This window comes from Oncorhynchus tshawytscha, linkage group LG01, assembly GCF_018296145.1.
Source record: "Oncorhynchus tshawytscha isolate Ot180627B linkage group LG01, Otsh_v2.0, whole genome shotgun sequence".
Lineage (NCBI taxonomy): Eukaryota > Metazoa > Chordata > Actinopteri > Salmoniformes > Salmonidae > Oncorhynchus > Oncorhynchus tshawytscha.
This window is the reverse complement of record NC_056429.1, coordinates 16268474-16285317: the sequence shown is the minus strand read 5'-3', so window position 1 is coordinate 16285317 and position 16844 is coordinate 16268474. Positions and strand designations below refer to the sequence as shown.

General features: G+C 44.1%; 1 protein-coding gene across 1 annotated transcript in view; it reads left to right on the top strand.

Annotated features, from left to right (window-relative positions):
• Positions 1-16844, top strand: part of LOC121847261 (uncharacterized protein YBL113C-like) — a 94542-nt gene that overhangs the window by 3786 nt on the left and 73912 nt on the right. Inside the window, exons 2-5 of the mRNA XM_042327811.1 lie at positions 6715-6741; positions 8217-8267; positions 8658-8772; positions 11023-11091. Of these exons, the coding sequence (XP_042183745.1) occupies positions 6715-6741; positions 8217-8267; positions 8658-8772; positions 11023-11091 (262 nt within the window). The remainder of the gene's footprint in view (positions 1-6714; positions 6742-8216; positions 8268-8657; positions 8773-11022; positions 11092-16844) is intronic.

Here is a 16844-nt window from a genome sequence, read left to right as displayed (position 1 = left end):
ATGTCAATTAGCCTATCAAAAGCTTCTAAAGCCATGACATCATTTTCTGGAATTTTCCAAGCTGTTTAAGGCACAGACAATTTCGTGTTTGTAATCTTCTGACCCACTGGAATTGTGATACAGTGAATTATAAGTGAAATAATCTGTATGGAAACAATTGTTGGAAAAAATACTTGTGTCATGCACAAAGTAGATGTCCTAACCGACTTGCCAAAACTATAGTGGTTGAAAAATGAGTTTAATGACTCCAAGCTAAGTGTATGTAAACTTCCGACTTCAACTGTACACATGAAGTGGGCAAAACAGTATGTAAACATTATTAAAGTGACCAGTGTTCAATGACGATGTACATAGGTTAGCAGTCTCTGTGGTGCAGGGTAGAGTACCTGGTGGTAGCCGTCTAGTAACAGTGACTAAGGTTCAGGGAAGGGTACTGGGCGGAGGCCACTCGTGGTAACTGTTTAACAGTCTGATGGTTTGGAGATAGAAGCTGTTTATCAGTCTTTTGTTCCCAGCTTTGATACATCTGTACTGTCTCTGCCTTCTAGATGGTAGAAGGGTGAACAGGCCATGGTTCGGGTGGCTGAGGTCGTTGATGATCATCTTGGCCTTCCTGTGACACCGGGTGCTGTAGATGTCCTGGAGGGCAGGCAGTGTGCCGGTGATGTGTTGGGCTGACAGCACCACCCTCTGGAGAGCCCTGTGGTTCTGGAGAATGCAATTGCCGTACCAGGTGGTGATATAGCCTGACAAGATGCTCTCAATGGTGCATCTGTAAAAGTTTGTGAGCGTCTTAGGGGCCAAGCCACATTTCTTCATCCTCCTAAGTTTGAAGATGCACTGTTGCACCTTGTTCACCACGACGTCTGTATGAAGGGACCATTTCAGGTTGTCAGTGATGTGCACGCAGAGGAACTTGAAGCTTTTGACCCTCTCCACTGCAGCTCTGTCGACGTGGATGGGGGGCGTGCTCTCTCTGTCTCCTGAAGTCCCTGATCAGCTCCTTCGTTTTTTGGACACTGAGGGAGAGGTTAATTTCCTGGCACCACTCTGCCAGGGAGCCCACCTCGTCCCTGTACACTGTCTCGTTGTTGGTAATCAGGCCTACCGGTGTTGTGTCGTCAGCAAATGTGATGATTGAGTTGGAGACGTGGGTGTCCACGGAGTACAGGAGGGGGCTGCAAAGTCAACCCCCTATGGGGTCCCCGTGTTGAGGGTCAGCGTGGCGGAGGTGTTGTTGCCTACCTTCACAACTTGGGGTCGGCCTGTCAGGAAGTCCAGGACACAGTTGGACAGTGAGGGGTTGAGACCCAGGGCCCTGAGCTTAGTGATGAGCTTGAATCAAATCAAATGTACTATATAGCCCTTCGTACATCAGCTGATATCTCAAAGTGCTGTACAGAAACCCAGCCTAAAACCCCAAACAGCAAGCAATGCAGGTGTAGAAGCACATTGGCTAGGAAAAACTCCCTAGAAAGGCCAAAACCTAGGAAGAAACCTAGAGAGGAACCAGGCTATGAGGGGTGGCCAGTCCTCTTCTGGCTGTGCCAGGTGGAGATTATAACAGAACATGGCCAAGATGTTCAAATGTTCATAAATGACCAGCATGGTCAAATAATAGGTCTGGGACAGGTAGCACGTCCGGTGAACAGGTCAGGATTCCATAGCTGCAGGCAGAACAGTTGAAATTGGAGCAGCAGCACGGCCAGGTGGACTGGGGACAGCAAGGAGTCATCATGCCAGGTGGTCCTGAGGCATGGTCCTAGGGCTCAGGTCCTCTGAGAGAGAGAAAGAAAGAGAGAAAGAGAGAATTAGAGAGAGCATACTTAAATTCACACAGGACACCGGATAAGACAGGAGAAGTACTCCAGATATAACAAACTGACCCTAGCCCCCCAACACACAAACTACTGCAGCATAAATACTGGAGGCTGAGACAGGAGGAGTCAGGAGACACTGTGGCCCCAACCGATGATACCCCCAGACAGTGCCAAACAGGAAGGATATAACCCCACCCACTTTGCCAAAGCACAGCCCCCACACCACTAGAGGGATATCTTCAACCACCAACTTACCATCCTGAGACAAGGCCTAGTACAGCCCACAAAGATCTCTGCCACGGCACAACCCAAGGGGGGGCGCCAACCCGGACAGGAAGATCACATCAGTGACTCAACCCACTCAAGTGACGCACCCGTCCTAGGGACAGTGACTCAGCCCCTGTAATAGAGTTAGAGGCAGAGAATCCCAGTGGAAAGAGGGGAACCGGCCAGGCAGAGACAGCAAGGGCGGTTCGTTGCTCCAGAGCCTTTCCGTTCACCTTCACACTCCTGGGCCAGACTACACTCAATCATATGACCCACTGAAGAGATGAGTCTTCAGTAAAGACTTAAAGGTTGAGACCGAGTTTGCGTCTCTCACATGGGTAGGCAGATCATTCCATAACAATGGAGCTCTATAGGAGAAAGCCCTGCCCTCCAGCTGTTTGCTTAGAAATTCTAGGGACAATTAGGAGGCCTGCGTCTTGTGACCGTAGCATACGTGTAGGTATGTACGGCAGGACCAAATCAGAGAGATGGGTAGGAGCAAGCCCATGTAATGCTTTGTAGGTTAGCAGTAAAACCTTGAAATCAGCCCTTGCCTTGATAGGAAGACAGTGTAGGGAGGCTAGCACTGGAGTAATATGATCAGGGTACTATGGCGTTAAAAACTGAGCTGTAGTCAATGAACAGCATTCTTCCATAGGTATTTCTCTTGTCCAGGTGGGATAGGGCAGTGTTCACTGCAATGGCGACTGCGTTGTCCGTGGATCTGTTGGGGTGATATGCAAATTGCAGTGGGTCTAGCTTATCGGCTCAGATGTAGGTGATATGGTCCTTAACTAGCCTCTCAAGATAGAGAGCTTGAATGTCAGTCAGTCATTCAGAGAAAAGAACAGGGGCCGTGTGACAGACAGTCAGACACAAGATGGCTGCCACGTGCCTGGGTTAGGGTCCAGCACCAGCAGGGCCAGAACAAGCCAAATGGAAGTCATTAGAGTCAGAGGTGATTAGATGTTATGTATACAAGTTCTTTACTGCTCCACTTGTACACTTCACAGACATCAGACAATCACACTATCTGATTGATTTTACCTACACTACCGTTTAAAAGTTTGGGGTCATTTAGAAATGTCCTTGTTTTTCAAGAAAAGCTAATATTTTGTCGATTAAAATAACATGAAATTGATTAGAAATACAGTGTACACATTGTTATTAATGTTGTAAATGACTATTGTAGCTAGAAACAGCAGATTTTTTGGGAATATCTACATAAGCGTACAGAGGTCCATTATCACCAACAGTCACTTCTGTGTTCCAATGGCACGTTGTGTTAGCTAATCCAAGTTTATCACTATCAAAGGCTAATTGATCATTAGAAAACCCTTTTGCAATTATGTTAGCACAGCTGAAAACGGTTGTCCTGATTAAATAAGCAATAAAACTGACCGTCTTTGGACTAGTTGAGTATCTGGAGCATCATCATCTGTGGGTTCGATTACAGGCTCAAAATGTCCAGAAACTCGTCAGTCTATTCTTTTTCTGAGAAATGCGAGAAATTGCCAAGAAACTGAAGATCTGGAACAGCGCTGTGTACTACTCCCTTCACAGAACAGCACAAACTGTCTCTAACCAGAATAGAAAGAGGAGTGGGAGGCCTGGGTGCACAACTGAGCAAGAGGACAAGTACAGTCGTGGCCAAAAGTTTTGAGAATGACACAAATATTAATTTCCACAAAGTTTGCTGCTTCAGTGTCATTAGATAATTTTGTCAGATGTTACTATGGAATACTGAAGTATAATTACAAGCATTTCATAAGTGTCAAAGGCTTTTATTGACAATTACATGAAGCTGATGCAAAGAGTCAATATTTGCAGTGTTGACCCTTCTTTTTCAAGACCTGTAAATCAACTTCTGGGCCACATCCTGACTGATGGCAGCCCATTCTTGCATAATCAATTCTTGGAGTTTGTCAGAATTTGTGGGGTTTTGTCTGTTCACCCACCTCTTGAGTATTGACCACAAGTTCTCAATGGGATTAAGGTCTGGGGAGTTTCCTGGCCATGGACCCAAAATATCTATGTTTTGTTCCCCGGGCCACTTAGTTATCACTTTTGTCTTATGGCAAGATGCTCCATCATGCTGGAAAAGGCATTGTTCGTCACCAAACTGTTCCTGGATGGTTGAAGTTGCTCTCGGAGGATGTGTTGGTACCATTCTTTATCCATGACTGTGTTCTTAGGCAAAATTGTGAGTGAGCCCACTCCCTTGGCTGAGAAGCAACCCCACACATGAATGGTCTCAGGATGCTTTACTGTTGGCATGACACAGGACTGATGGTAGCGCTCACCTTGTCTTCTCCGGACAAGCTTTTTTACGGATGCCCCAAACAATCGGAAAGGGGATTCATCAGAGAAAATGACTTTACTCCAGTCCTCAGCAGTCCAAGCCCTGTACCTTTTGCAGAATATCAGTCTGTCCCTGATGTTGGCTTCTTTGCTGCCCTAACTGACTCTGGGCCATGGTAGCTTCATTAAATAGTACAAAACACCAGTCTCAACGTCAACAGTGAAGAGGCGATTCCGGGATGCTGGTCTTCTAGGCAGAGTTGCAAAGAAAAGACATATCTCAGATTGGCCAATAAAAATAAAATATTAAGATGGGCAAAAGAACAGACAACGGACAGAGGAACTCTGCCTAGAAGGCCAGCATCCCGGAGTCGTCTCTTCACTGTTGACGTTGAGACTGGTGTTTTGCGGGTACTATTTAATGAAGTTGCCAGTTGAGGACTTGTGAGGCGTCTATTTCTCAAACTAGACGCTCTAATGTACTTGTCCTCTTGCTCAGTTGTGCACCCGGGCCTCCCACTCCTCTTTCTATTCTGGTTAGAGACAGTTTGTGCTGTTCTGTGAAGGGAGTAGTACACAGCGCTGTTCCAGATCTTCAGTTTCTTGGCAATTTCTCGCATTTCTCAGAAAAAAGAATAGACTGACGAGTTTCAGAAAAAAGGTCTTTGTTTCCAGTCATTTTGAGTCTGTAATCGAACTCACAAATTCCGATGCTCCAGATACTCAACTAGTCTAAAGAAGGTCCGTTTTATTGCTTATTTAATCAGGACAACCGTTTTAAGCTGTGCTAACATAATTGCAAAAGGGTTTTCTAATGATCCATTAGCCTTTGATAGTGATAATCTTTGATTAGCTAACACAACGTGCCATTGGAACACAGGAGTGATGGTTGCTGTTAATGGGCCTCTGTACACCTATGTAGATATTCCATTAAAAATCTGCTGTTTCCAGCTACATTAGTCATTTACAACATTAACAATGTCTACACTGTATTTCTAATCAATTTGATGTTGTTTTATTGGACAACAAATTTGCTTTTCTTTTAAAAACAAGGACATTTCTAAGTGACACCAAACCTTTGAACGGTAGTGTACATTTTTTTTAAATAAAAAAATACTTAGGAGGTAGACCTGTTGTGGCAAGAGTCAGTCAGAAAGCTATAATGTTTTGTGTTGAATCAGTGATTACATTCCCACAGATTTTACATTCAGTTACTCAGTATTCACCTGATGTTGCTAGCTAGCCACGTAGTCTAACCTGTTGTTGTCTAAGATGCTATCTAAAAATATTATTATTTTCCCAAACTCTCGTGCCCTGTCCATCCACCTCCAGATGAAATCCAGTGGTCCATACTGGTGCTGCTGAGACCCATTACTCCATATTAATGATAGATTGGACTTTTCCATTGCACCATCTACCGGTGGGGGGGACTTCCTGTGTAAACCTCTAACCCCTGCCAAATGAATCGTCCCAGTCTGGAGGTTAATAAGTGTCCTTTATGAGTTTTTCCTGTCAAAGCACATAATCATAAAAGGAGGGAGAGGGACATAAACGCAGAACGTCACCAGTAGAAAAAGGAGTTATGGGGGAAAATGCTATCTTGTTTGGTGGGATATAACTTAGATAATGAACAGGAACATATGTCTCACTGCCTTTGAACTTTAGAGTGGGGAAAAAAATGCACATTTGTCAAATTGCATGTTTTTTGGATGCTGAGGCTAGTTAGTGGAGCCAAGGCTTTTGAAAGGCTGTCTGTTGATGTCATAAAGACTTTTAAGTAGCCATGCTCACCACACTCTCAACAGCATGTTGTCACTAATGATAATGTTTAGAGTCCAGGCAACGTGGTGTACGTTCTACTGCTAACAGTGCAGAAAACAGACATCTTCAGATTCAAATGTCCTTGCAGATGATGGGTTGTTTAAATGGATTATTTTGTTGCAGAAAACAAGTGTTAACTGTGTTGCTGATGAAAAGGGTTTATAGAACAGCAATGACATTTGCACTCTCTTACATCCATAATTAAAGTCATATATGATGCTAACATCTAAGTTTATCATGTTTTCTGACCTCAAAAGTGATCTGGTGTTGTCCATATCCCACGCCATCGGTTGTGTAGATTGATTTCTCTGTATACATTATGTTACAATTAGCCATTATGTTACAATGAGCCATTACAATGAGCCGGTCCTCCTATAGCTCCTCCCACTAACACTATCTCTCTAACACGTGTCACAAGTGTAATATCTCCTAGATGACATCACTCCATATTAAGCCAGTGTTTTTGAGGACATCATTTTGAAATGTTATTTATTTTCCTCCTCAGGCATCATCCGGATGTTCAGACAAACAGGTGAGTCCTCCGCCTCTCTGTAACCAAGGAGGCTGGTGGGAGGAGCGATAGGAGGACGGGCTCATTGTAATGGCTGGAATGGAATTGATGGAACGGAGTCAAACGTGGTTTCCGTATGTTTGATGTGTTTGATACTGTTCCATTGATTCCATTCCAGCCATTACAATGAGCCCGTCCTCCTATAGCTCCTCCCACTAACACTATCTCTCTAACACGTGTCACAAGTGTAATATCTCCTAGATGACATCACTCCATGGTCTCCAGACTTATTGACACACTCCAGCTTCAACTCACGCAGTTAACGACTCAATCCTTTGTCCTTTTAAGAGATCCTCTGTGTTAATCATTAGTTATTTGGTTTTTACAACTGCCCAGACAGTATTTTAATTAGACTCGCGCTTTGTCACAAACCGGAGCAAACGGGAAGCCAGCAGAGAGACCGACGCAGGCAGGCTCTGGACTCCCTCCTGTCCTATCGACCAGCCCTGGTGTTTTCTTTTCTGTCTGTCCAGCCAACACCAGCCGGGGTGAGGGCTGGAACAGGGGACAGAGGCCAAGGGCCGGGGGACTGGGAGGGAGGTCGGGGTGATAAGAGGCCATTGTGGAGCTCCAGTGGTCAGAAATAAACTGGGCATTGTTTGATTTAGTCAACGTCCGGCTTATCGCTCCACTTATCTGTCTGGCCCTCTGGCCCGGCCGTCGTCTGTGAGAATCTCCCTTCTCAATGGGGCTCTCTCTCTCCAGCCAGTCTCCTGCTCTCTCTCTCACTCTGTCTCACTCTTTCCCCCCACTCTCTCTCTCTCTGGGCCCTGCTTGTTTTCATTCTCTGGGGCTTCTAACCCAGTGTGTTTGCTCTGACAAGCCAGATATTAATAAGCCTGCAGTGTTTGTGTAGCAGATAATTCCGCTCGCGTCCCCGGTCCCCCTGAATGAGAGAGAGGTGGAGGAGCTGCACAGAACCCAGTTCCTGAAACTAGATTAGTTTAGAAAAGTTTGTCACTCCACAATGATACAATAACAAATAATACAGATTATTTTTAATGCACATTGTGGACCACTCAAATTGAGTTTTGAGACACTAAAAAACTATCATAGTCAAACATGGCACAGGTGTGATATATAATACATTACATCATCTATACACATGTATGCATACTCAAAAAACAAAGTACAATAGACAAAAAGACAATTAGGCACTTCTAAAGAAACGTCTCCATTGGAGGATGAGATTGCAGGCTTTGCGGACTGTTGGACTAGGTCCTTACAAACCTTTGCAATGGTTTTTAGTTGCACTAACCAAACCTGCTGTAGAGGTTTGGAAGGGATGTTATCAATCATCATGTTCACACACCAAAACAACCTCATCTTAGTGTGATGATACAATACAATGGTGGACTGTACACTTCATTGACTAGTCAGCACATTGTGTGTCTATTCCACTTGTCTTTCACACGTTCTTTCTTTCTTGACTGCAGGCGTTCAGCACTCATGGTCCTCTTTCAATCTGAGCTGTCCTGCCTCTCCAGGTAGACTCTTACACTTCTTTACTAGCTATCCTGTACTTTCTCTTTACTTTTCAATAAATAAGCCTATAAATTAGAAAAAAGGGTTCCAAAATAGTTTTTTTTCTGTTGTCCCTATAGGAGAACCCTTTTTGGTTCTAAGTCAAGATCTTTTTGGTTCTAGATTGAACCATTTTGGGTTCCATGTAGAACCCTCAGTGGAAAAGGGTTCTACCTGGAACCAAAAATGTTTCTTCAAAGGGTTCTCCTTTGGGGACAGCCGAAGAACCCTTTTAGGTTCGAGACAGCACCTTTTTTTCTAAGAGTGTATTTTCTCCTCACTTAGAAAATTGGAAGTTGCATTGAACTAAATCCTTGAATATGTCACCAAGACTCTTGCATTGCCTCGCACAGTTAAGAAAAACCTGGACGGGCCTTCCATAGGCATCTCCCGGGGCAACAGCTTGAGTGATGACATGGACTATGTCAGCGAAGACACACCTTTACCCGTGGTGACAGACGCATCACAGTAAGTACCTCACTACCCCGTCACTCACTACACTACAGAACATCTACCTCACATTCATCTTCCATACAGCCATTGTATTGTACCCATGCTCTTACCCTTATCAACTTTTTAACCCCTTACACTCGTGGGAATTGGCCTATATGGATAGGGCTAAATTGAAATGTTTCTTACAGAAGAAATATGATAAGCATATGTATAAACATGGCACCAATTAAAAGGGAACAGTTTGGAGATTATGGGAAAATTATTAGACTAAATGTTAGGACAAAACAATCCAAAATTACACTGTTGATTATATGTGCATTTTACATTTACTGTACTTTTCGCCACATTTGTTGATAACAAAATCTGGAAATATTCTGAAACGTTCAGTAACATGATAAGAAATTGTGTTGTAGGTGCAACATAAGACAATACAAATGACAAGGCTTTGATTGAGAGGACTAACTGGTGTCTCCAAGTGGACACACACCTCTCTAAAGTGTGCACAGTTCCTAAGTCATTTCAATGCACTTTTATGACACAAAGAAATCTTCAACTATAAGGTGCTTTTTTTAGCTCTCTTAGCTCTGCCTTTGAGGAACTAGAGCAGCACACTTGTAGTTGTTTTGTTTGGAACACAACCCGGCATCCGGACCTTACAGAATTACTGTTGTTGCTTACACAAAATCGGTCCATTATAAATTGCGGTCTGGGACAGGTGGGCATCATTTGAAAGCTTGTTCTATTGCCAACGTGACTTGCTAAATTATAAAATACAATCTTACAGTGTTAGGCTTTCACTAGGAAATTCAGAGAAGCAGATGGTCATTTTGGTGCACATAGAATGGAGTCATGAGGGCATTCAGATGCGTGTGCTGCAGCAAATTTTCTTCACAATACAACAAACAACAGTTCATTCTGTTCAGGAAAACCATGGTATAACCCTATGTCATCTTGTACATCAAACATAGTGATACTACATGTTGACACTTTATTATCTGAGTTTTATGATATGGAAATGTGTTCTCAAGGGTGTTGTTTGTCTTGCTTGAATGACATCAAAGTGGTATTTATTATCATCCTCAACATCTTATCTTTCAAAATACATCAAATCCTCATCATTTACAGCATTTCCCTCACTCAGACAACATAACATTTCCAAAAGTTGCCCAATTACCAGGAGGGATGGTGCTCAAGTTCAGAACGGCTGTCAGTCATAAACAATACAGAGATTTGATGCGGAGACCCTGAGCTTTGATGTCATGTTTAGCTGTTACTGTGCAGCCACTGTGTTCCAATTTAGGCGCTTATCAGTGTCCAAATCTGCCATTTTCAACCTGTATACATACGGGTACAAGCATAAAGGGCTACCCCATAGATGCCTCCCTGCCCCTTACAGAGGTCCATCCCTACTCCATAGGGCATAAAGCCTTTTGTTAGGCCAAAGTGCCCTTCCTGTCAATGGAAAGCTGCTCTGTTCAACTCACTAGAGGGTTAAATGGCCTATTGAGTGCTTGAAACCCTGGTTATTACAACGGTAAATAAGGGATTATCCTAGAGTTGGAGAAAACAGCCCAGTTTGTTGGGGACATGTTTACAAGGTGACTAGTTGGCTAGTTGTTACATGATGATAGTGGTCTGTTGGGTGGGACTGTTTTATTTTGGGGGGTCAAGAAAGACTGTAAAATCACAGAGAATTCAGCTAGAAATGTGTTTAATTAGGAAATCTGTTGTAATTTGTCTTGAGCCGTTTCATCTCTTAACCCTATTACTAGCCATCTATGGCAGAGTTTGTAGAGTGAAGTGTTGGGCATAACCTATTTACACAAATTGAATGTATTTATATGTAATTTCATTTTTTGGGAAGGGGGAGCACAGACATGCAATGGACTCGAGTATAAAGGGGAGCGTGTGTGTGCGTGCATTTGTGCTTGTGAATGTGTGTGAGAGTGTGTTTCTCTCAGTGTGTACACACACCACACAGTAGGCATTCTCTGTTCTCCTCTTGACCTCTTCCCCAGCCCAGCTAATCCAATACCACCTCTAACACCATTCTCATTCTGCATTCCTCCTCTGATTCAATCTCTTTCTTTCCCTCCCTCCCTCCCTCCCTCCCTCCCCCTCCCTCCCTCCCTCCCTCCCTCCCTCCCTCCCTCCCTCCCTCCCTCCCTCCCTCCCTCCCTCCCTCCCTCCCTCCCTCCCTCCTCTCCTGACAAACTCCCAGCCTAGAGATTTTGTAAAAGGAACACAAATGCTTCTCTCTTGCAGTTTGTTGACCAGCCCGCTCATGGCAAAGGTCCAGGACTCAGTCTCAACTCACCACTTGAATTCAAGAAGGTACTGTACTGCATGCTTGGTTTTACACTATTACTATAACTCACTAACCCCCCACCCCCTATACTCTAATGATATACTCCATCTGCATCAAAACGGAGTGACTGAAGTGTGACATCTTATATAAGCTGACAAACAACTATCCAAATGGTATTGAGCATCACAAATCTGATAGTTCCAACCCTGGAAAAATGATTAAATGAAGTTTAGAAGACTGTCATGCAGTTTTGGATTCCCCTGGCAATATATTGTTTTAACAAAATCCAAATTTTCTCTATTACTGTGTCCACAATAAGGCCATAATCTACTTTATGTAGCATTCCCTTATGTGCTGTTGAATATGGCTGTTTGCTGGCCTTGAACACTACACTGTTGAATATGACTGTTTGCTGGCCTTGAACACTACACTGTTGAATATGGCTGTTTGCTGGCCTTGAACACGACACTGTTGTATATGACTGTTTGCTGGCCTTGAACACTACGCTGTTGAATATGGCTGTTTGCTGGCCCTGAACACTACACTGAATATGGCTGTTTGCTGGCCTTGAACACTACGCTGTTGAATATGGCTGTTTGCTGGCCTTGAACACTACACTGTTGAATATGGCTGTTTGTTGACCTTGAACACTACGCTGTTGAATATGGCTGTTTGCTGGCCTTGAACACTACGCTGTTGAATATGGCTGTTTGCTGGCCTTGAACACTACACTGAATATGGCTGTTTGCTGGCCTTGAACACTACGCTGTTGAATATGGCTGTTTGCTGGCCTTGAACACTACACTGAATATGGCTGTTTGCTGGCCTTGAACACTACGCTGTTGAATATGGCTGTTTGCTGACCTTGAACACTACGCTGTTGAATATGGCTGTTTGCTGGCCTTGAACACTACACTGTTGAATATGGCTGTTTGCTGGCCTTGAACACTACACTGTTGAATATGACTGTTTGCTGGCCTTGAACATTACGCTGTTGAATATGGCTGTTTGCTGGCCTTGAACACTACGCTGTTGAATATGACTGTTTGCTGGCCTTGAACACTACACTGTTGAATATGGCTGTTTGCTGGCCTTGAACACTACGCTGTTGAATATGACTGTTTGCTGGCCTTGAACACTACACTGTTGAATATGGCTGTTTGCTGGCCTTGAACACTACACTGAATATGGCTGTTTGCTGGCCTTGAACACTACACTGTTGAATATGACTGTTTGCTGGCCTTGAACACTACACTGTTGAATATGGCTGTTTGCTGGCCTTGAACACTACACTGTTGAATATGGCTGTTTGCTGGCCTTGAACACTTCACAAATGAAGGGCATCATATGAGATCATGTGAATAATAGAAGATGTCTTGGATCTTTTATAAGGGATGTGTGAAGACGTGTCTAAAGCACAAATGATCCTTTTCTCCCTCCCAACAGTAGATGGCGCTTTTCCTTTACACTCTTGTTGTCACGGGTGTGCATACTGGTAGCGGAGTCAGGTGCAGGAGAGCAGAGAGTTGTGAACAGGCGCACACTTTGAGGCAGGAGCAAACAGCAGACGGACGCAATTGCGTCAAAACCTCCAGCAACAATGGCAAAAGTGCAAAGCGCTCAAACAGTCACAAAAGCTATAGTTTACCAAATAACATACTTTGTGAAATAAACACGGATATTGGACAACCAGCCTGGCGCGTCACATAACACACGTAACACGAAACAACTTCACACAAAGACATGGAGGGAAACAGAGGAATAAATACATGCAGTGTGATTGGGGAATGAAAACCAGGTGTGCAGGGAACAAGACAAAACAAATGGAACAATGAGAAAATGCAGCAGCGATGGCTAGAAAGCCAGTGACGTCAACCGCCGAACGCCGCCCGAACAAGGAGAGGAGCCGACTTTGGCGGAAGTCACTTGTACAGTACTTGAACGCCTAAGTACTCAGTTTAATCATCTCATAGTGGTGAACTGTACTCAGTTTATTCATCTCACAGTGGGTGAACTGTACTCAGTTTATTCATCTCACAGTGGGTGAACTGTACTCAGTTTATTCATCTCACCGTGGGTGAACTGTACTCAGTTTATTCATCTCACAGTGGGTGAACTGTACTCAGTTTATTCATCTCACAGTGGGTGAACTGTACTCAGTTTATTCATCTCACAGTGGGTGAACTGTACTCAGTTTATTCATCTCACAGTGGGTGAACTGTACTCAGTTTATTCATCTCATAGTGGTGAACTGTACTCAGTTTATTCATCTCACAGTGGGTGAACTGTACTCAGTTTATTCATCTCACAGTGGGTGAACTGTACTCAGTTTATTCATCTCACAGTGGGTGAACTGTACTCAGTTTATTCATCTCATAGTGGGTGAACTGTACTCAGTTTATTCATCTCACAGTGGGTGAACTGTACTCGGTGTACTCAGTTCAACCACTATGTGTAGCTATGTTCCCTTTCATTTAAAGCTGCAAAAGCATATCTGATGTACTCCAGTTACTGTATGTTTTATTGGTACAGTAGTTGTGTAGTTACAGTACTGTTCATGTTCCAGTGTATGGAGTTACACTGTAGTAGTAGGCGACGCATAAACTCTGCCCGGGAGTTCACTGCCTGGGCTTGTGTTTTGATAGTGTTTAGAAGTGAATTATGTTTTTGTGTGTGATATCCTTTAATATCACCGAAAGGGTTTGGCCTACTTGCTGTAACATCACTGTACTATGCTGTAGGTTAACACATACAGAAATGCCCCCCAGACATGATATATGGTTTATTACTGAGTGAATATGTGTTGTTGACATTACTATAATCAGTGATATAATACATGTTTCATCAACTATCAACTGCTAGTGTGGTTGTGTCATGGAACATGCCCATATCTCTGGTCTACATGGGTAAGGCTGAGCCAGACGCTCTAACAGATTTGGGACGTGGGCACTCCTATAACAGCTGCTTTGGAAAACCCGATGCCGCATGCCAATTTAGCATTTCTTGATTCCCAGTTAAACTGTTTTTAAACAAATTCAAATGGAACTGAGAAGGACCAGGCCCACCCATGCCCCCTAATAGGCTCACTAATAGGGATGTAAACAAATATGTGCACAAAATGTTGGACATTTCTTGGAAATGTTACGTGTTGCATTTATGTTTTTGTTCAGTGTAGTAAAGTAAAGTACAGATACCCCAAAAAACTACTTAAGTAGTACTTTAAAGTATTTTTACTTAAGTACTTTACACCACTACACACACACACACACACACACACACACACACACACACACACACACACGGGATTAAATGACAATTACAAAATTCCATAAAGACCAATGTATCAAAATATAATATACTTTTGCAAAGTATTGTATTTAATTAAAAAACATGTTTTTTGTACCTTAAAATATAAAAATAAATTTGCAAGTAGCCGGCTGAACAACAACAACAACATTCTCAGTATTGGAGACAGGAGAGGGGGGAGAGGAGAAAGAGAGGAGATGGGGGAGAAGGGTGGAGGGGAGGAAAGAAGGGGGAGAGGAGAAGGGGGAAGGGGAGGGGAGGAGAGGAGAACGGGGGGAGAAGAGAGGAGAGGAGAAGGGGAGAAAAGGAGAAGAGGAGGGGAGAAAAGGAGAAGAGGAGGGGAGAAAAGGAGAAGAGGAGGGGAGAAAAGGAGAAGAGGAGGGGAGAAAAGGAGAAGAGGAGGGGAGGAAAGGAGAAGGGGAGGGGAGGAAAGGAGAAGGGGAGGGGAGGAAAGGAGAAGGGGAGGGGAGGAAAGGAGAAGGGGGTGGAGAGGGGGAGGGGAGGAAAGGAGAAGGTGAGGGGAGGGGAGAGAGGAAAAGGTGGGGGAAGAGGGGAAGGGGGCAAAGGAGAAGGGGAGGGGACGAAAAAGGGGGAGAAGAAGGGGGGAGGAGAGGAGAAGGGGGAGGAGAGGAGAAGGGGGAGTGGAGAGCAGCAGTGGCGTTGAGAGATTTACAGCTCCCAGATGTGGTCAGGAAGAGTGTGTGTGTGTGTGTGTGTGTGTGTGCGTTTCTGTCCTGGGCGCTGGCTGGATGGTTGACATGCGGTCCCCTGGCTCTGAAGCCCTCCATTAAGTGTAGTCAGTCACGCAGATAGCACACACACACACACACACACACACACACACACACACACACACACACACACACACACACACACTACAAGAGCATCATACGTACAGTTCTTTCTAACTCTATCAGACTGCCTATTCAGACTGACTCTGTCATTGAGCCAGTTGGCTCTGTATTTTCCTATTGAGTTTCTTCTGATGTTCCTAGGTTATAGTGATATAGCAGATAGTGTGGACTATAGCAGCCCAGTGGAGTTTGTTAATCTTCAGACTACCCTCCAAGTGGGGTTCACATCAGAGGACAAATGGACAGCTGTGTGTGACTGTGACGACACTGGGCTGGCCAAAAGGAAGTGGCACTGCACGGTGGCCGCACACCATCTGTCTCCATACCCCTCTAGGAGATCTGTCTCACTACCCCTCTAGGAGATCTGTCTCCATACCCCTCTAGGAGATCTGTCTCACTACCCCTCTAGGAGATCTGTCTCACTACCCCTCCAGGAGATCTGTCTCACTACCCCTCCAGGAGATCTGTCTCACTACCCCTCCAGGAGATCTGTCTCACTACCCCTCCAGGAGATCTGTCTCACTACCCCTCCAGGAGATCTGTCTCACTACCCCTCCAGGAGATCTGTCTCACTACCCCTCCAGGAGATCTGTCTCACTACCCCTCTAGGAGATCTGTCTCCATACCCCTCCAGGAGATCTGTCTCCGTACACCTCTAGGAGATCTGTCTCCGTACCCCTCCGGGAGATCTGTCTCCGTACCCCTCCGGGAGATCTGTCTCCGTACCCCTCCGGGAGATCTGTCTCCGTACCCCTCCAGGAGATCTGTCTCCGTACCCCTCCAAGAGATCTGTCTCCATACCCCTCCAGGAGATCTGTCTCCATACCCCTCCAGGAGATCTGTCTCCATACCCCTCCAGGAGATATGCCCCAGAACATGCATGCACTAGTTTTCACGCAAACGTTGGCATTTATAAAAACTGAACTTGATGTGAGAATGTGCTTATCTTCCTGCAAACTGTGGAAATGATTAGTGAGAAGAGCAAAAATCTATTGATTTTATTTTTGTGTTCTAAAATAATTATAAATCGGCATCCAGTTCCTATTGTTTATGTCATTTCCATGACCATTACAGAATAAATTCCTCACCTTTTCTGACTGGGATGGTTTAATTCCCACGAAATAGCCTATAGGCCTACAACAAGTTAGGAAAGGCCACCATTCATCCCATCTCTCAAGAAATTGGACCTACTTCACAGTAGTAAATAAATAAGCTATTTTAAGTATTTTGCTCTATGCGATGCGATCCAAAGCGCAGTTTAACGGTGGAACAGACTGTTCACCTTTTCCATTGACTTTTTTAGGCTGGTCTACATCTGAATACTGTAATGTCAAATTTCTCAAGTATACAATATTTAATTCATAAACATAATGCATAATGAATATACCTGTCATAACTATTACAGACTAAATTTTCCTTTTCTGGCCATGATGAGTTCATATTCCCGAATTAGCCATACAACAAATGACCATGCACATCCCATTTACTTGGGCTTATTTGATAATTGTATGTTTTTGCTCTATACATCCAAAGGGAGAGCAGGTGAGCAGGCTACCACTGTAAGTAGGACTACTGTAAAACGATCAAGTAGACAATGTTTCAGAATAGAAAATGAAATG